This window comes from Aspergillus flavus, chromosome 1, assembly GCF_009017415.1.
Source record: "Aspergillus flavus chromosome 1, complete sequence".
Lineage (NCBI taxonomy): Eukaryota > Fungi > Ascomycota > Eurotiomycetes > Eurotiales > Aspergillaceae > Aspergillus > Aspergillus flavus.
In genome coordinates, this window is record NC_092406.1 from 5,848,582 (window position 1) to 5,867,921 (window position 19,340).

Consider the following 19,340-nt stretch of genomic DNA (forward strand, 5'->3'; position numbering starts at 1 on the left):
GTCTCAACGTGGTGCGACCGGAATGTGATCTGTCCCCTGTGGGAAATTGAGTCTGCCTGTCGGACGGTCTCCAAGAGCCCTACCAATGGCCCTATGATCGTTGCACAGGTGTGTCGGTACCTCTTGGATCCCAAAATGAAGATGAAACGAGGACTGGCCACGAGCAAGACCGCTTCACCCGCACGTATGAAGTGGCATCGAGGAATCAACAGATGAAACGCCTCTTATGCCCGTCAATTGTGCCCCTCTTGACCTAGACAGACTTTTGATCCAGGAACGAATAATGCAGCCTAATAAGCAGCAGCATTATTTTGCAACCCTATGAAAGAATGAATCGATTCCGCAGCTGTGACGGGATAATCCTCCCAAGTGTGGAGAGGGTCAAGGCAGACCCGCCACGAGCATTGGAACCCACTCTCCGACAAGACCCTCAATCAGGTCTCCAGGACGACCCTCCCTCCTCCACTTCCATTGGCCCTCCCGCTGCCAACTCATCACAGTCCTTCCTTGTGACAAAATGTCCGTCGTCCCATGTCATTGATTGGTCGCAATGAGAATACAGTCATGCCTAAGGTACTATGCTTTATTACTTTCTCTTCTCAATCCAATCGAGCATTTAAACACGATGTCCTAGATTCTCCCCCAAAGTTACTAACCATTAGTTAATATAATCCATTCACTCTCGCCCGACCAAACTTTGCTTGGTGGGGGATCAACTTCCCCAGCCACCAAACCAGCCACCTGGCCCTTGCTCGGCTCACCACCATCGATTAGTATTCGTAGTTTGCGCTCATCGAATCATCCTTCAAGACGCGTGTGTCTGCTATTACCCGAGGATAGTCGTATAGTTATGGATGTTGTCTGCTTACGCGAACCGTGGAACAGAAACGCTCCGTATCCTTGGTTCTGCTGACCCTTATCTGGACTGTCTTCGTCCCTCGTTATTTAGCCGGAACTCGGTCGCCGGGGGTTGGCTGTATATAATGTAGGCTTTTTTTCTCAATACTTCTTCAATTTAGTTACTGCGGCTCTCTTGAACTAGGGATGCCAGCTTTTCTCGTTTTGCTCTTTTTTATGACCCGACGATCGTACCGAATTCGCATGGTATGTTCGTAGGAAAATATAATAAACAAACCGTAAGAGTGTCCCTGGCCGCGGGGGACGTCGTATCCCGAGGTTGCAAAAGTACAGAAATAGATGGCTGACCCTGCACCTGCAGCCGCATTGCCAATTTTGCTACCTTAGGCATCATAGATGACATACATGGCCCAGACAAGGGAACAAGGTTGAATACTGTAGTTTTCGGTATTCCTCGAAGACGTATCTAAATACAATTCCATACTTTGGTGTATGAAGGCAAGTAAAATAGGATATGCCATGATAATAATATAGAAAAAAAAATATCCAGGTTAAACTCCAGGCCAACGGACAAAAAACATGCAAGAAAGACAATTGCTTTTTCCCTCTACTAGATCGAATCAGTCATCATTATGCTTGCGCTTGAACTTCGAGCCGGGCTGGCTGCCGTAGTTCCGTCGGCCCTGTGGTGGTTTGTCTTTCAGGCTGGAACCGAGCTGAATATCGATGCGGGGAGGCGTCGAGAAGCCGAAGCCCTTCGATACCTTAACCAGGTCGAGCTTGTGCACGTCGAAGACGGACCGGAGAGAGTGGGAGGCATATGCCTGAAGGTAGGAGCGGTAACCTTCCTTGGCGGACTGTTTGCGGATGCGTTAGTATAGGAACACGATACGATGTCTAAATCAGCGAAGCTCACCTTGTTCAGATAGTAGTTCTGGCCAATGAGCTTCTCCAGTTGAGACTGAACATTGACAATCTTCTGAGTCGGGAAGTCAAACTCCACGACGGGCACTCGAGCCTCCTTCAGATGCTTCAAGAACCCTACTTCCGAGGGTTGCAAGAACATCAGACTGCGTCCCTTTCCGTTGGATCCACGGGCTGTACGACCAACACGGTGAATGTAGTCACGAGGGTCATCTGGGGGGTCGAACTGGATAATCCAGTCCACAGCAGGAATCTTGAGAAAGTTAGACGGGTGTAACAGAGACATACATCAGGATAGAAAGGCAATTGACATACATCTAAGCCTCGGGCGGCAACGTCGGTACAGATCAGGGTTCCCTGCTTTGCATTGCAGAATTCAAAGAATGTGTTGGTCCGCTTCTGCTGCTTCTGCTTTCCGTGCAAGTCAAGCACAGGGAGGTCGATATACTATAGTTCTATCGTGTTAGCTACAAACCTCGGCTCACAAAATTAAATATACTTACGTTGAGCAATTCACCGTAGTACTTGACAGAGTTGCAGCTGCTCAGGAAAACGATGATTTTCTTCCTAAGGTTGCGCTTGAGGAAGGAGAACAGGAGTAAGAAACGCTTGTCAGCTTCACAGATGACATAGCCTTGCTCCAATCCCTCAACGGTACTGTGCTCCTTGCGATGGTCCACGTTGATGTAGAGAGGGCCAGGTCTGAGAGAGATACGGGCCAAATCTTCAACCTTGGTAGTTTGCGTGGCAGAGAACAGCATAGTTTGTCTGTTCTCAGATGGAAGGATCTTGGCAATTTGGCGCATTTCATCTTCGAAACCGACTTCCAGGATACGGTCCGCCTCGTCAACTGTCAACAGTTAGCCACTCAATTCACCCACTCGCAATGCGGAAAAGATTTATCGTACTGATAAGTGTCCGCAAGTTCTTGAACACGAATCCTTGCGTGTTCTGCAGATGATCGAGCAGACGTCCAGGTGTTGCCACGAGAAGGTTAACACCCTTCATGAGCTTCTCCGCCTCGGCTCTCCGGTTTGCACCACCGATAACAATACCGTAGGTCTGGCTGTGATGCGCCAAGAGTTCCCTAACTTGACCGAAAATCTGAAGTGCAAGCTCACGAGTAGGACTGACGATAATGGCACCAGTACCTAATCAAAACGCAGGGGTTAGTATACAAAACCGCGGACCCACCCGAAAATGCGTAGAACATACCGTTTCTCGGCTTGAATCGCAGAGCGCTAAGCATTTCAATGGCAGGAATCAAGAAGGACAAGGTCTTTCCGGAACCAGTCTTTGCAGCACCAAGAACATCGCGACCAGCAAGCAGAGGAGGAATTGTACGCCGTTGAACTTCAGTCATCGTCTCGAATCCCATTCCCTCGATACCCTTCATAGTCTTCTCCGACAATCCCAGCTCCGTGAACTTCACTGGGTCACCATCCTGCTGGGGCAGACGGATCGTATCCGCAGAAGGAAGATCCTCACCGTTGGCGGCGGGTGTCTCTTCAGCATCGCTCTTCTCCTCTTCATTATCAGAGGCCTCCTGCTCAGATTCCTCCGTATTCTTCTGCTCCTCATCACTAGACATATGTTCGACCTTCTGCTTCTTGGACTTCTCTTTCTTCGCCTTCTTCTTCTCGACGGTAACTTCCTCCTTTTCGGGAGATTCGATCACGGCTTCAGTCGCAGCTGGGGCAGCAGCCTCTTCCTTGCGCGCATTTCCACCATGCTTTCTCTTGCGCTTCTTCGAGATAGATTGGGCGGTATCCACAGGGATCGGCATTTTGGCTAGAATTTCTCCAGAGGGGTTTCTCCTGGAAAGCTTGCCAAATGAAAATCGTGAGATACGGAGCCTTTTTTTTTTTTTCTCGGCGGAAGACAATTTTTTTGCGGAGCGAAAATATTGCCTGGCCAAACTTCCCGCATCACGTGCTGATAGCCCCTGATAGCTGGGCGGTCTGCAGATTATGAGCCATGCTAATAAGGCAGAAATTACAGGTGGCAGTGGCGCTTTTCCGTATGAAGAAGAGTATATGAAAGGTGGACCCGACAGCATCGTGCAGATCAATATTCTACAATTAGACTAATGAAATACCTTCCCAAGAACTTCTTTATACTTATATCATACTGTTTGCTTTTCAAGACTTCTGACTAGTCAGCTAATCTATAGTAGCTCAACCGCCCCGAGAACGCTCGTAGCTGGACTATTCCAGGAATAGACAGCGGATGCACTCGGTTCAGGATCAAGAGTGAGTAGGTGTACTAGGCAGCCAAGTGAATGTATATAATGTGTTTGCACACGCATCTATTGTCTTCGCCTTCGGAAACTACCTTGTTTACGGGGACGCAAAAACAAGAATGAAAGAGTTCTATACCAAGATACTATTACATCATGCGGTGACCACGTGGAGGAACGTATTTCAAAAACGAATAATGATGGTCGAAGGGGGTGCTTCTCGAAGTTTTCGTCTTTCATCAAAAGCATCTTAGATTGCAGCGAAATTATATGGTCAATGATGGAAAGTTATCGTGATAAACCTATCCTTGCCAATCGCATGATGCGCGTCATCTGCATCGGTGCAGGGCCGTCAGGACTATATTTAGCATATAGGCTTGAGACATCATTTACAGGCTATATGCTAGAAGTGTATGAAAAGAATGAATATATCGGAGGAACATGGTTCGAGAATCGATATCCCGGATGTGAGTATATGTCCTCTAGAGGAGGCAAGTAACAAAATCTGATAATGAGGCTCAGGCACCTGCGATGTCCCATCGTGAGTGGATCATATACATCATGATAGAAGAAAGTACCCATGGAACAGGCATATGTACACTTACTCCTTTGAGCCTTAATGGGACTGGTCAGCTAGTTATACTTCAGCCGGAGATCCATGGCTACTTCTCCGGGTTTGCGGACAAACATGGTTTTCGCGATTTATTCAGTTGCAACCATCGGGTGGTGGGCGCTAATTGGGACGATGTAAGCTCACAGTGGAAGCTCCGAGTCGAAGATCCCAAGAAGGAAGTGTTTGAGAGAAGGTGTGATTTCCTAATAGATGGCACTGGCTATTTAAACTCCTGGCGTTGGCTTTCTATATCAGGTCTTGGGTCGTTCAATGGAAGGCTGCTCCATACCGCGAACTGGGATGGATCTTTTGCCGTTAACTGGAAAGCGGGTCGGGTTGATTGGGAATGGGTAAGGCTAGTTGTTTCTTGCTGCTCATGACTCCCAGTTGCTGAGTTTGCTAGGTCTTCCGGTATACAATTGCTTCCTGAGCTTCAAAGGTAAGTCAAGGTATCCGTGTATGCCACATCTCTAGCAGCTCCAGCAAGGACTGCAGGACATGGCATAGCCTTCATGCGCAGACCAACCTGGGTGATTCCAGAGATGAGATACAAACAACGCAGATACACAGACGAAGAAAAGCAGACGCTTCGAGACAATCTCAGGAAACTGCTCCAGCTACGGAAAGATATCGAGGCTAACTATACGACTCTTCTACCCCTTTTTCTGAAAGACACGGTATCCTAGAAAGCAGCTACCCAAAGGTCAAAAAAAAAAAATGATGACGGATGCGATTGGTGATGATAGCCTTGCAGAAAAGCTGATTCCAGAGCATCGATTCGGATGTCGTCGCCTTACAGTCTGATATCCTACCTCGCTAGCAGCATATCTTACTGACAATGTTATATCCCAGTACGAATTACCTGGAAAGCCTCACGAAGCCCAACGTAAAGCCTGTCTTTGGAAATATCAAGGAATATAACACCGTCTGGCGACATTATGCTAGACGGCAGCGAGTATGCATTTTATGTCTTGGTTTGGGCACAGGCTTCCAGACCAGCTTTCGACCTGCATTTCCATTAACAGGTCGCAATGACACCAACCTTGCCGAAGTCTGGGAAGAGGAACCGCGAAGTTACTCGGCGAATCGCGGCTCAGGTTTTCGGAACTACTTCATGTTACTTGGCCCTAACAGCCCCTTGCCAATTCACCCCTTATCATTTGCATTGAGGCGCAGGAACACTATATCGCCAAGTTTCTCAACCGGTGGCAGAAAGAAGACATCCGCACGTTCGAGCCCAAGTTAGAAGCGGTCGATGATTTCATGGAGCAGAAGGACTTGCTCATGAAGAGCACAATCTGGGAGAACGACTGTCGATCCTGGTTTAGAAAACGCCAACACCGGCAAGGTCAGTGGATTGTGGCCTGGGAGCGGGCTAAGCTATATAGAAGCCGTGGCCGTTCAGCGGTTCGAGGATTTCTACATCACATACGCGACAAAGAATCGATTCACCTATTTAGGGAATGGATTCAGTCAAACGCATTTGCAACTTGAAAGCGACCTGACATATTAAGTGCGCCACGAGGACAACGGTGAATCAGTTTTTCAGGGAGTCCGTTTAGGCAGTTACAATAATTGTTGCCCACCAGTCGGCTCATCTGAAACGAGATTCTGAGCCACTCATAAAGAAGACTAGGGATATAAGGAGCATTTCAACTAAATTAAGAGGGATGGGTATGAAACAGACCACTAATGAGGTAAATGGTGAAGTTAGTGGCCAAGACACGCAGTGGGAGGAAAAGTCTTCGCGGTCTGGGTTCAGAAAGACCACGTACTAAAAATAGGAAACGCCTGCCGCCCATGGTTGAGAAATCAGTTCCATTTCAAGACCTTTCCTAGAAATTACAGGTCATGATTCATGCACTTTACAAGAATTTTATGAACCAGGAAATACAGGAGAGAGATACTGTGCAAACTCACCGCGTTCCCCAGGTATTCGACGAGGATCCGATGGGGTCAAGACGTCATGACATGCATTCCGATGATGGCAGAGGCAACGATGATCAATGCTGATCACCTCAGGGATGGAGGAGGGGAAATTTCCATTCCTGGGCTTTTTTTTCTTTTTTCATATTCAAAGAAAATTGTGGTGATTATTGTTCTCCTTTTCATGGAATTTATTCCTTACAATGAATCAATTGACGCCCAAGACAATTTAATTACAGGATTTTCACTTCTGTAAGACTTGGGAGTAATTCTAAAGGGCGACCTGATTGCCCTTGTTTTTGAATGGGAGGGGCTGTGCATTGTAGACTTACGAACAGAGTGCCACTTACTCTTAGTTCTTGTAACCTTCTTGGTCATCTCAACGCTAGCCGAGTTGTTTAATTAAACGAAGGAAAGAAAAGAGGAAAAAACGAATACGTCGACAAGACAGCGGAGACCCGCCTCTTGAGATTGGTATACCGTGGACTCCGTATATTACATATATTGGGAGATCACCACCATGAGGTGCGAGTGGTTGACAGTTCAACACAAGATAAAACCACATTATGAGCATATGGGGTATGGTGTGCATATGCGATGGTACTTTCATTGCATCTCACACAGGGCCAATAATGACCGGTGGTTCTAGCAGTATGCACCGATGCACATACAGTACATACATTTATTGCGGTAGTCTCTGTGATAAAATTGTGAGATATCATGTAAGTAGTTGGTTATTAATAGAAACCTATGAAGCAGCAGTCGCCCAGTCCCACGAAGCGCGAAGGATGTCAGTAGGCAGAAGGAAAAGGCGAGAAAAAAAAATTGTTGCCAAGTACTCCATAGTCGATGTGGTTCATTGACAGGATGGGGTTGAACGGCGGCTATCCTCAGCATCCGAACGCAAGAAAATAGAGTACTCCGTAAGACGAGCGGCAAGAAGATCCACCGATCATACTACTGTATCTTACTTCTTGCGGTGTCGTATCTGGAAATGTAACTCCACCAGGTCAAGTCATGGCTGTAATCTCGCAATTCTCTGGGTAGTCTTGGGATCATTTCCATTCCCAGCCTTTTCGCAGGCGCTAACTAGGTTCTCTTGGCCGTTAGTGGTGAGCAAATGAGAGGTATGAACCGTGGGCACTGAGCATAACCATCCGCATGCGGGCCCAGAACCAACCCCCCCCTGAGAGACGCGCGTGCGCCGACTGGACCTGAGAAAACGTAAAAGTGGGAGAGAGAACTCAACTGGTCGTCCATTTAGAGCAAAAACTGAGTTGATTTGTAGGAAAGATGGCAAGTTTGTCTGCAGGGTAGCAGTGGCAGCAGTAGTTTTTGTGTTGGCATCATTCTAAATTCTTGGTTGTTTTTTCCGGATTTTTAATTTTTAATTAATTTTTCTCTCTCTTTTCTTCTTTTTTTCCCCTCCCGTGCTTCCCCATACTTCACCCCTTCGTTTCTTTCGAGCCCAGCCGGTTGATGTCAAAAGTGTTGTGCTTCAAGACACACATACATACATACATACATACATACATTAGTTTAGTTGTTGCTACCACGAGTAGTTAAGGGAGAGGAACATCCATTCTTCAGACCAACGCTACGCCGATTGTGATTGGCTCCGACATCCTAAATCACCCCCCGTGCTGAGTCAGGGTCTCAGCGTCAGGTGTTTCACGAGCATTCCGACCGTCTCTCCTCCAACCGGGGCTGAGCGGCTTTTATTCTCCCCTGAAGAAATATCGTCGCCTGAAGGAGACAAGAGAGAGGGTATCTTCATCTCTCCACCTTCTTCTTTACTCTTTTTCGTTTCTTCGACTACACCTTTTCCCCTTCCGCTCGTTTCCTTTCCCCCCCAAAAACTCTCCTCGTCAATCCGAGTGAGAACGGTCTCCTCTCCGTTCCTGGGAGACTCAGGCAACTAGTTTCCCTCCCCTGGTCCCGACCCCCTTCAAGGCTATACTGTGTGTCGCCGTCCCGCTCGCTTTATTGTACCCTTCAACTCTCGACAACTCCGACTATCTGACACTCGTTAACTCGTTCCATTCTTTACCATTCGCTACTTTGGTGCCTTTTTGTTCTTAATTATTTTTTTGTTCTCCCACCCTCGTCCTTCTCTTGTGCTTTCGATGAACAGTCGCTGTGGTCATCAATTTACCGCCCAGTGATTCTTCAATGACGTGAAGTTGTAACCAATATAGGAAGCTATTTCACAATAATTTTTACTTTTCGCCATCTTGGATACCTCCTTCCTCGCTCTCGCTTCTAGACGACTTGGCACAACTTGACGACCCAGTGTACCGTGAGACTTCCGCATCCGGCCGGTCCCAAGCTGGTGCTCTGGAGTACCACCTTCTATTCTATCTCGCTTCTGGTGTCTCCCTATTCCCTCGCTCATAACCATTAAAATTCGCATTCGCTATCTACCGGAGGAGTTGAAGTCGGTAATCCTATCACGAAAATGCAGTTCAAGGCGCTTCTGTCAGCTCTTCTGCTCGCCTTCCTAAGTGCACCACTAGTAACCGCGACCAAGCTGATCGAATCCAATGCGCTTAACCTGTGCCAAGACAGTTCGAACTTCACAGCGACCCTTTTCAAAGTAACGTTCACGCCAAACAACAGATCCTTAGTCTTCAGTTTCGATGGAGTCGCCGCAATTTCGGGTAAAGTCAAGGCGGAAATCGTCCTTGATGCGTATGGCTACACGGCGCTTAAAAAAGAAATTGACCCCTGTGAAATGAACATTGGGGGTCTATGCCCTATGAGTGCCGGACCTATCGATGTTCCCAAGGCTCAGATCGATGTTCCACAAGATGTAGTAAACAGTATCCCAGGTGGGTACAGACTATTATGCTCCGGCACGGTCATTGTCGCTAACGTCATCGCGTAGGCATTGCATACACAGTTCCCGATCTCGATGCTTCCGTCCGTATCTACATCAACTCCACTGATACTGGCGAAAGCATCGCGTGTGTTGAGGCTTCGTTATCAAATGGAAAGACGGTTTACCAAAAAGGGGTCGGCTGGTCAACAGCTATTATCTCCGGGTTAGGCTTGGCTGCTTCTGCTATCACTTCTGGCTTAGGTCATTCAAACACCGCCGCGCATGTGGCGGCTAATGCACTCTCACTATTCAGCTTTATGCAATCGCAGGCGATGATCGGTATGACATCTGTCCATATGCCCCCGATCGTTGAGGCGTGGACCCAAAACTTCCAGTGGAGTATGGGTATCATCCATATCGGATTCCTGGAATCAATTTGTACCTGGTATCAAAGATCGACTGGAGGAACACCTTCAACGACCCTTTCCGAACTTTCAACAACGTCTGTGCAAGTGCTCAAAAAGCGAACCCTCGACGAAGCCACGGGATTAGTCAAGAAAGCATCAGACATTATCAAGCGTGGTTCCGGTGCCGAATCCGAGACAGCCAACACATCGAATCTTGTCGTTCGCGGTATCAAGCGTGTTGGGTTCAAGGCCGGGATTGAGGCGACTAATATTTTCCTGACTGGTCTTATCTTCTTCGTTTTCTTCGTGGCTGTGGTGATGATCCTCGTCTCGCTTTTCAAGGCTGGCTGTGAGGTCCTTGCCAAGAACGGCAAGATGAAAACCGATAAGTTTCAGGATTTCCGTAACGGTTGGAAGATCGTCGCCCGCGGTATTTTGTTCCGACTTACTTTAATCGGTTTCCCTCAGATGACCGTCCTCTGTTTGTGGGAATTCACCCAGCATGACTCTGCAGCTGAGGTTGTGTTGGCTGTGATCATGTTCTTTTCTATTCTCGCGGCTCTGGGATGGGCTGCCTTCAAGGTCATCCTTCTGGCAAAACGTTCCATCACCATGCATAAAAACCCTGCATACATCCTCTACTCGGACCCTACATGTCTGAACAAATGGGGATTCTTGTATGTGCAATACCGGGCGACTGCATACTACTTTGTCATTCCAGTTCTGGGCTACATCCTTGTTAAAGGCATGTTTATTGGTCTGAGTCAAGAAGCGCCAGTTGTGATGACTATTGCCTTGGTTATCCTTGAGGCTGGTATGTTGATTGCCGTCAGTGTTCTGCGGCCATGGATGGACAAGAAGACCAACATCTATAATATCTCCATCGCTGCCGTGAATTTCCTCAACGTCATCTTCCTTCTCTTCTTCTCCGAAGTTTTTAACCAACCTGGCCTGGTAACAGGTGTCATGGGCGTCGTCTTCTTCGTGATCAATGCGGTTTTCGCGCTGATTCTTTTACTTCTGGTGCTGATCGCTTCTATCTATGCAATTGTCTCGAAGAACCCGGATATGCGGTACCAGCCCATGAGGGATGATCGCGGTTCTTTCATCAAGTCTCAGGGCCAGCTGACGACTGAGTTGGATGCCCTGGGTGCCGCTGCTCGTGGCGATGTTAAGACTGGAGCCTACAAGTCTAGTCCATTTGATGATGACAACGGTTCCTTCTCCAGCGGCAACGGAGCCAGTATTAACCGTCAAAACCTCGATGTGCACGGCCATGACCAAGCGCCCAATACTCGTCAAGCCCCAGTTTCTCCGGTTGATCCCTCCCTTCCACTGTTCCCCAGCGACGCTTCAGGACGACAAGAGCCTCCCAGCTACAACGCGCGGTCACCGTCACCAGTCCCGCGGGGTTACACTGCGTCCCCACTCAACAATCCCAACGCTTATAGGGCACAGAACAACCCCAGTCCATGGCAAAGAGGAGCTGGATATGATCACTAAAGGAATACAATGAATGTTTTATCGCTTTGCTTGAGATGAATTACGGCTTAGCGCGTAAATGGAGTGGGTCTTCTGCCATCCTGATTCCACTTTGCCTTGCACCAGGTGCATTTTGTTTTCTTCTCCTTTACCCGTTCATGTTTGCTCTTCTTCCAACCACTGTTCCTTTTCCGTATACTGTGATATACTGAAAAGTCCGCTTCTTTTCTTTTTATTCTACTTCTATATAACCCCTTGCCCTCTTTTGCACCTTACCAGGATTTTCTTTCTTGTTATTACACGGCGTTCTAAAGCATTGGATTTGGATATTTGGGACTTGGGTTTGCGGTCGATGTGATCTATATATCTTAAGACAGGGGACTACCTTCGGCCTGAGCCGATGTCCCTGTGTATTATTTGTGATTTCATGTATGAGAGGAAATCATAATGCTAGTGCCCACGTCAGTAGACGTATGGTATTTGAATTGCGAGTTATTTGAAGATACCGAATCCGTGGTCATGCCTGTACACTGCGTATAGAAAGGCTAGACTTAACTACCTGACATTGGACGCTACATATAACTTATGAAGCCGGACGTTGTCCATCCCAGAACTCAACAGCCTGATAATAAACATAACCATAATATTGTTTCTGATTTCTCTCTCCCATCTATTCAGTTCTCAGTAGACAAAAGTTTTTTTCAAAGAAAAACACCATATACCGAAGGTCCGCACGCCGGAAACAGAACTCTAGTAGAAACACACCTTTAACAAAAGAAAAATATAAAAAGCAGCAAGGCAAGGTATAGTTTAAATTTGCAGCATAAACCCCAAGCATAAAACCCCAATAGTTAGACATTCCCATCCATCCACGAAACAAATCAACGAGGCTCGCCCAATCCCGGTGGCGGTCCGGGGAGACCCGCTGAGCCTGCACCAGGCGGGGGCGCATATCCGCCCTCTTGGCCCGGGGGACCGGAAATACCGGGGGTAGAACTGGGGCTGAAACCAGGTTGGCCAGGGATGGCACCGGGCATTGGCGGGAAGCCGGGAGCACCGGGAGCTGGGATTTGGAAGTTCGGGGGGAAGCCGCCTGGTGGTGGGGGGAAGGGGACGTTTCCTGCGGGCATGTTGGGGAGAGGTGGGAGACTGCCTGGGGCGCCTGAGGCTTGGGGGAAGGGGGGTGGGAAGGGGAGACCCTTTGCTCCTGGAGCTGTTTTTTACCATGTGTTAGTGGATTGGGGTGTTGAGTGGTTGGAGGGGGTTTGAGTCACGTACGAGGGGGCATGCCCGGGGCACCGTTTGGTCCTCCTGGTGGGGGGAAGCCGAATGGAGGGGGTGGCAGTTGGCCTGGACGTCCTGGAGTCCCATTGTTAGCTTTTTGGTTTCTTGGGATAGGTAGGCTGTGGAAGCGTACCTGGGAATGGGAAAGGAGGGGGGAAGGCGCCTGGAGGAGCCATCGCGGGGTTCGGTACGGCCTGGCCTTCGGCGGCATACGACGAGGTGATGGAGTCGATGACGGATTGGGCCTTCTCTTGTCCGATTTCTGTATGAGGTTGGTGAGCATTTGATTGAGTTAACCTTGGTAGACGACGGAGTTGAAACGTACGTTGGTAGTATTCCAACACGTTCCTTAGATGGTTCCTTCCTGCATTGTGCGCCTTGCGCACGCTCATCGAGTCGTGCGTGAGGTACACATCACAATAATCACCTGTGGAAGTAGATCGCAGAGTCAGCGAAAGATGTGGCTGGGAATGATATCGATATATCGCTGCATCTGCTCGATGGCGAGCTTGATGAACGTCACATATATTGTGGCTCGGAGAAGCAAGAACCTACAGAAGAGTGCACAGATAGTTAGTTGTGAGGTCCGTTAAGCTTGGGGAGGGAGTTACATATATTTTGGCATCTTGAGAATCTGAACGAGCACTGCTTTCTGAACGTTGCAGGCGAAACTTAAACTCGGCGGCGCTCAAGTGGCGCGTTGCGCGTGATTTTGGTTTGGTCACGGATGAGATTAACTCGGTTGGTAGATGCAGCGTAGTATATCGGATTATATGAGCCCTTCGGGAGGTCAATACGGCTTGACAGTCGCTCAGAAGGTCGTAGACAAGAATTGTATCGAAATTGGATGTTGAAGCGGAGTTCCAATGCGCCGGAGATACAATGGCGGTAGCATATGGCAGAATATGTAGGGCCTTCTTGATGCCTGAGGCATAAAACGCCATCCATACTATTTAGGATCTCAGATGGCTCTTTTCATTACAACATAAAGAGGAGGGTGAACATAGGGAACGCTGAAGCTAGGATGAATTAAACATGGAATATACTAAGCAGACAGAGACTTTCATTAGCTAACACTCTTTATCGCCTTCATTGACAGCTATTTTCACAGTTGGTGAATTGTTTCCAATACAACTTTGGCAATTAGTTTTTTGCTATTAATTGTTTATTATATTATACGTAACAGCTAGGAAGTTGCTGTTCCTCATCATCAAATAGGGCTATGTACATCATTCCGAATCAATGTCAAGAAGTAGAGCGTATCTACAAGGTCATCTCATACATTCCATCACCGCCGCCACCACTAAAGTGAGCAAAGAATGCCGAGAAGTCAAGATTAGGATCCTAGTAGAGTTAGAAAGCGTTCTGTTAGAAGATGAAGCTTCCGACTTACCATAAGGTTAAAATCTAGCCCAGGTGGCGACTCGGTACAGATCAACGTCTCAATTGGGCCCTGCGGGGTACTGACAGACTGAGACGACTGGACCGCCATATAGCAGTTCTTCACACTCTCCTGGACTGCTTTGATCATCAATGGCCGGATGTCTCTTGTGCCAGACTCCAATGCTCTTATTTGGCAAAGTACGACTGAGAGAAAGATGTATCGCTTGAACCTCGCAATGCCTAGGGCAACAACCTGAAGCATCTGATCGTTGATATGCTCCAGGATGCGGATCATGGGCTCTCGTTGTGCTTTGGACATCTCGGCTAGAGGGTCCATAGTGAGCTGACCAGGTTCTGATGATCCTGTAGCTGTTTCTTTGAGCTGACTCGTTACCTCCAGCCCTAGAACAGTAATAATGTCGAGGTGGAGAGCACCACAAAATGGCCCAGTGCTCATTACCATGAGACGTGACAGGTCATCAAGGTTCTGGGAAGGGAGCTGAAGACTTTCAGCATATGATGCGATGATCATAGCCGACTCCCAACAGATCTTCCGAGAGAGGTAGAACCGTGGATTATGCTGAGCCTGTAACATGTAAGGCCGGTGGAGCAGTAGGATATAGCGGCGAATTTGCATATCGAGGAACTTCCTATGTAGATCAGTCTCGCCTGAGTACTGCGGCCAGTGCAGTTGGAAGTAGGTTGCGAGATCACGGCAGGCTTTTTGTAGGTCTGTTGCAATCTGAAGCACGGCATTATATGACTGCTCCAAGTTAGAACTGTTGATCAGTTTGGCTGCCTCCATACGGATTGGCAGAGATTGTCGCATCAATAATTGAATAGAGGACTCGGTAAACTGTTTCAGTGGTTTTGGGGTAGAGAATTCCTGGGTAGCTGGCCATAGGTCTGCATCATTGATGTTATGAGGCACATGGTTATCGAAGTCCTGAGGCGAAATCATTAGTGGCATTGAAGATGAGTCGATAGATCCATGAACCACCAGTTCCAGGATAGTCGTCCAAAGCCTACTCCGCATCTCTGCTTGAAATGGTGCTAAGCCTGGAAAGACTCGAGGGTCTCTATGTAATCCCATAGTCATAGCCATTCTTAATAGAGAACCAGTAGATAGCCATGGCGATGATCCGATAGTGTTTGTTTTTCGTGACACCAGAAGAAGGCAGAAAACTTGAATACCGTCCAGGTTTCTTGTTGATTTCTCAGAAGGCCCTACCAGCCACCACTGAGCGGCATATATCCACGTTTGCGCCAAGTGACGCAGACGTTCCGACTCTCCCAGGATAGGGTAGAAAGTCGTGCCAATAGAGAAGATAAGGCCTAGTTTGATCAAGAATGACGTTGAAGAGGCATGTGGTGCTTCCCAGAATTGATAATACTCTTTCCAGAAAGAAGGGATATGAACAACGCGATATATTTTTTCGAAAGTCCGTATGTAAGCACTTGCCAACTCATCACAAACATGCCTTTCAGGAAAGGTACTTAAGAGGTCAGGAACAGGGTCGTTTAGTTGCAGCTTTCGCTGGCTTTTTGCCGCCTTCCGTAGGTTTCGACATTCCTTAACCATATCTGCTAAATCTGCTTTCATGTCCACAATGCTGATATCCATATTTTGAGAGTCGATTTGGTCGCTGGCGATCTACAACAGATCAGCTAACAGAATTTTCTTGAGAGCTTCCTAGATACCAACCTTCTCGGCAGTGTACATCCAGTGGCTTGGTCCGAACAGCTTCGTCTTTTCTGCCGTATTTCGCAGGCGAGGCATGATACCAGGAATAGTCAAGTCCCCACTCACAGCACAAAATTGTCGAGTCCGAGAGAGTTCGGACAATTGCTGTTCGGCTTTACACAGGCGGTCCTCTAAATGCTGTAGAGAGCTACCACTCGCTCCTGTCCTTGTATTGACTACATCGTCTTGCTCTAGTTGAGTGAAAGATATACTCCCCAAGCCGCGAGACTGTTGTTGAGATTGATCCCCTTCAGCGAAAGTTGACGCAGGTATGTCCGGACTTCTTGAGACTGCCCGAGCATCGGTCTGAGAAGGTCTCGGCCGCGGCGATTCTCTATACGTGCAAGTCAAGTTTCCCCGAGCATGTCGGCAAGCCCTACAAGGCAGTTGGAGATCGCAGCGGACCTTACGCTCTCGGCATTGCTCGCATGATTTGGCGGGACGACGGCGTTTACGTGGCAGTGACGATGAGGTTGTCCTGTTACGAGCCGTCATTTCAAGCCAGATATATAGGAGGGTAACACAAGGATGAAAACAGGAGTGTAGTTGTGGAGAAATGGCCGTGAATGTCTAGAATGTTTATTGTCCGGAGTCCGGGGATTTGCTGGAATACCCCGAAGTTCGGGCTGATATTCGCTTATCTCCGTGGTTGTATAACGTTGGGGGCTGGATTTGCACTGCCAGCTCCTGTCTCATTCCAGTCCAGTCTAGTTCAATTTTATATACTGACATTGATTAATCCAGGCAATTGTGTTGTTCAAAATTAATACCGTTGCTCCGATGAGTAGCTCTACATGTTTTTGTATACAAGCCTTTTACCCGCATAAGAACGGCTTAAATGAAAAAGGAAACCAAAGCTTATTCCAGTCAACAGTCACACTGCTAACATCCACGAAAAATGGCTATCATAGAAGCACGATAGGGGGAGCCGTTTTGGCTCAATCTGTGGAGATAAATATGCCGAAGTTTTTATACTAATCATTGTCAATTATAGCAGATCAAAACCCTAACTTATCTACAAGTTCGGGTAGACACTGGCATTCTACAATTTCGCTTGAAGCTACAGGACGAGATTCCTTAGCTGACTGCATAGCTCTGGCCTATGCATCATATCAAGAATGAGCAATGGTATTAGCATAGACTGCAATGATGATGGCACTCTGCAGGAAGCTCGACTCAAAACTCAAACCCTCAATTCACCCGAAGAAAATAGCTTATATCCTCGAAAAATAATTTTTATGGGCACTTTCTTCGCCCGAGTCAACAGCATCACCAATGTCACGGACGATCCAAAAGGCTGATTATCATGATGATATGCATAAGCATCACCATTATTGCGCTATGGCTCGCAGGCTGGTACGACACAGCTATCATGATCTACGCTGTCATTTTGATAGCAGCTCTGGAGCTCGTCAATTTTACTTTGGATTGTCTTTATGACAGGGGCTACACACCCGCCTCATTGCGACGACAAGTAGATGTCCACCAGCTTAGGTACTTCTGCGATGTCAGTTTTGCTATGCGTGATTTTCCATGTCCTTCCGCAGCTTGGGCGGCCGGGTAGAAATTTGCAATGTAGGGTACGGGGATAACGGCCGGTTAGGGCTGTGCAGATCATGGTCTTTGCTTTCTTACATCTTTAACGACCCGCTTCTTATGTTCCATTGAATGGGTCATTCTTCTGCTCTGTCGTCTTCTCTTCAATGTTACCCTCCGCTCAGGTCATTATAGATATGATATTGCGTTTTTTAAACGACATGGGTACATAGACAAGCCATTTCACCCCTGTCCAAGCAGGAAACCCCTGCTCCTACATTGCATATGCACTAGATTCAGATCGGGCGCCGACGGAGTCGGTAATCGAACGAGCACCACATTGCTCATAACCGAAAAGGCGACGAGAATGAGGGGATACCCCTCGTTTCTATGATCAAAGCACTACATTGATCACGTCAACGAAAGCGATTGCCAACACATGCTTGTCTCTGACGTGATTGGCATGGTGCAGTTGGCATTTGTCAACGAGATTAAATTGAGATTCTCAGCCTGGGGAGAGAATCTTATTCGCGCATTCCGATACTACCGAGCCTGTCTATGACTATCCATCTCACACTCGCTGCTGTTGTCATATCTCGGGAGGTTAACTTCATTAGCAAGGTTCTTCCAAATGAAAGCACTCTGGTATCGATTCAACGGTATAGATTGGATGAATGTTCGATAAACGTAGCACCTGGTTGGAATACAGACGACAACTATGGATGATATGTCACGGATTAGAGTTTTCCCTACAGTATGACCTGCATATTCAGTGTTATGTGTGCTTGCTATATTCACCAGTAGAAAAGATAAAGAAAACATGTTGATGACGTATCCGTGAAAGGTCCTAGATGAAGTAACGGTATCCTTCCAGAGGCGATCCTGTAGGCATCAGAATTCTCCAGAATAGCGAAGAATCCTACTCGGCGTGTCGTGTAGTATCAGCGAGCTGGGAAGTACCCGGGGCGTGACGATCTAGGGTTTCACGGCCATTCGGTGCAAAACATCCGAGGCAAACCGAGGGGCGAGGTAAGTGACTCCGGGGCGCCATGTCAGGCGGCGATGAGCGAGACAAATTCCTTGGTCAAGGGCACCTGAATTAGGGAATTGGGCATCTGGTACTCTCACTTACCTGAAAGATGTACGTGACGGAGACCGAGAGTCAGGACCCGTGGTTGATGCGATCGAAGATGCAAGAGTGATGCGTGACAGTGTGACCTGCAAGCGTGGCTGCCTGGGCCCAAAATCCGGGGAAGGATCGTAGATTTCTTTTTTTCCGGCAGTTCAAATTTTTTTCCTGATCAGTTTTTTTCCCCTCCAGTGGATCAGCTTCCAAAAAGAGGCCGGTATTCTCACCGGTTCGACCGGGTCGGTGGATTAGACCAGTCAGCGTTTTATGACAGTGGGGCTGAGATGGAGAATGGAAAAAATTTTCAAGGACGTGTCAGTGGATGAGGCATTTCTGGGTCAGCGTCATTTTTCTCTGACAAAGGTCGCTAAGTCCAGCCCTCAATAGTCTGGGGAAGCTGCCTGTTTTCGGTTTAGCCTGGCATATCCGTGGATCCTCTCAATTCCAGTCGCATCTCGTTACATGATGATATTCATGCTCACGGCAGACGCTGGTGCGGGGGTTGGTTTCATGCCACGATGTCCGGTCTGGAGCCTGGACTGGGACTTGATGACCGATGATAATATAATGTAGAAACCTATACATGTGCTGAGGATTTACAGTGAGTGATTTATTGAAGCAGATCGGTGTTTCTTGAGATCAGCCCCATGCCAAGAAGGACAGCCAGCATGGCCGCCATGCCATCCGTAACAATAGTAACATTAGTAGTCCGTTAGCCCTAATTGGAGATCACAGACCGTTCGTCCCCCTGAGCATCACTTTGAATTTTGAGTCATTTCTCTTCGGATATTGCCGCTCTTCCGGAGACAGGAACTGACGAGAGAATGACAGGGATAGTTCCATTCTTTCCGTGCAATCTAGAAGCATCTGTTTTACCCGGAATGTAGTATTAGGAAGCTGGAGAGTTTGGTCTGGCAAGGCAGTACAGAATCATAATGGGAATCATATTAAAATTTTGCTATGATGCAATCATGCCGCCGGTTCCCTTTTGCGG

At 47.7% G+C, this 19,340-nt stretch overlaps 5 protein-coding genes across 5 annotated transcripts; 2 read left to right on the forward strand and 3 right to left on the reverse strand.

Annotated features, from left to right (window-relative positions):
* Positions 1 to 329: 329 nt before the first annotated feature.
* Positions 330 to 666, forward strand: F9C07_11211 (uncharacterized protein; the record flags this gene model as incomplete). Its single annotated transcript, XM_071507571.1, has 2 exons — positions 330 to 519; positions 635 to 666. The coding sequence occupies 2 exons, from the start codon at positions 330 to 332 to the stop codon at positions 664 to 666; spliced, it is 222 nt and encodes a 73-aa protein (XP_071366093.1).
* An 812-nt stretch (positions 667 to 1,478) lies between these two features.
* On the reverse strand, positions 1,479 to 3,841 carry F9C07_11212 (putative ATP-dependent RNA helicase; the record flags this gene model as incomplete). The annotated part of the gene is made up of 6 exons (XM_071507572.1): positions 1,479 to 1,715; positions 1,775 to 2,035; positions 2,098 to 2,229; positions 2,286 to 2,632; positions 2,664 to 2,933; positions 2,998 to 3,841. 6 exons carry the CDS (start codon positions 3,839 to 3,841, stop codon positions 1,479 to 1,481), a joined length of 2,091 nt encoding a protein of 696 aa, XP_071366094.1.
* A 4,042-nt stretch (positions 3,842 to 7,883) lies between these two features.
* Positions 7,884 to 11,892, forward strand: F9C07_2142247 (uncharacterized protein). Its single transcript, XM_041289028.2, has 2 exons — positions 7,884 to 9,391; positions 9,448 to 11,892. Exons 1-2 carry the CDS (start codon positions 9,019 to 9,021, stop codon positions 11,289 to 11,291), a joined length of 2,217 nt encoding a protein of 738 aa, XP_041139966.1. The 5' UTR covers positions 7,884 to 9,018; the 3' UTR covers positions 11,292 to 11,892.
* F9C07_2250906 (uncharacterized protein) lies at positions 11,616 to 13,498 on the reverse strand (the record flags this gene model as incomplete). The annotated part of the gene is made up of 5 exons (XM_041284415.2): positions 11,616 to 12,483; positions 12,549 to 12,629; positions 12,688 to 12,816; positions 12,880 to 13,105; positions 13,166 to 13,498. 5 exons carry the CDS (start codon positions 13,496 to 13,498, stop codon positions 12,152 to 12,154), a joined length of 1,101 nt encoding a protein of 366 aa, XP_041139965.2. The 3' UTR covers positions 11,616 to 12,151.
* Positions 13,499 to 13,657: 159 nt separating this feature from the next.
* F9C07_1162586 (C6 transcription factor) lies at positions 13,658 to 16,318 on the reverse strand. The gene is made up of 3 exons (XM_071507653.1): positions 15,643 to 16,318; positions 13,948 to 15,591; positions 13,658 to 13,898 (listed from the first exon to the last, which is right to left on the reverse strand). The coding sequence occupies exons 1-3, from the start codon at positions 16,174 to 16,176 to the stop codon at positions 13,818 to 13,820; spliced, it is 2,259 nt and encodes a 752-aa protein (XP_071366095.1). The 5' UTR covers positions 16,177 to 16,318; the 3' UTR covers positions 13,658 to 13,817.
* Between the last annotated feature and the right edge of the window lie 3,022 nt (positions 16,319 to 19,340).

Excerpts from the sequence above, each read along its gene's own strand:
- F9C07_2142247 (XM_041289028.2), top strand. The coding sequence starts at position 9,019 with ATGCAGTTCAAGGCGCTTCTGTCAGCTCTTCTGCTCGCCTTCCTAAGT. Across the intron at positions 9,392-9,447 it reads TGTAGTAAACAGTATCCCAG|GCATTGCATACACAGTTCCC; the intron begins GTGGGTACAGAC and ends GTCATCGCGTAG.
- F9C07_1162586 (XM_071507653.1), bottom strand. The coding sequence starts at position 16,176 with ATGACGGCTCGTAACAGGACAACCTCATCGTCACTGCCACGTAAACGC. Across the intron at positions 15,592-15,642 it reads GGATGTACACTGCCGAGAAG|ATCGCCAGCGACCAAATCGA; the intron begins GTTGGTATCTAG and ends GATCTGTTGTAG. Across the intron at positions 13,899-13,947 it reads GGCTAGATTTTAACCTTATG|GATCCTAATCTTGACTTCTC; the intron begins GTAAGTCGGAAG and ends TAACTCTACTAG.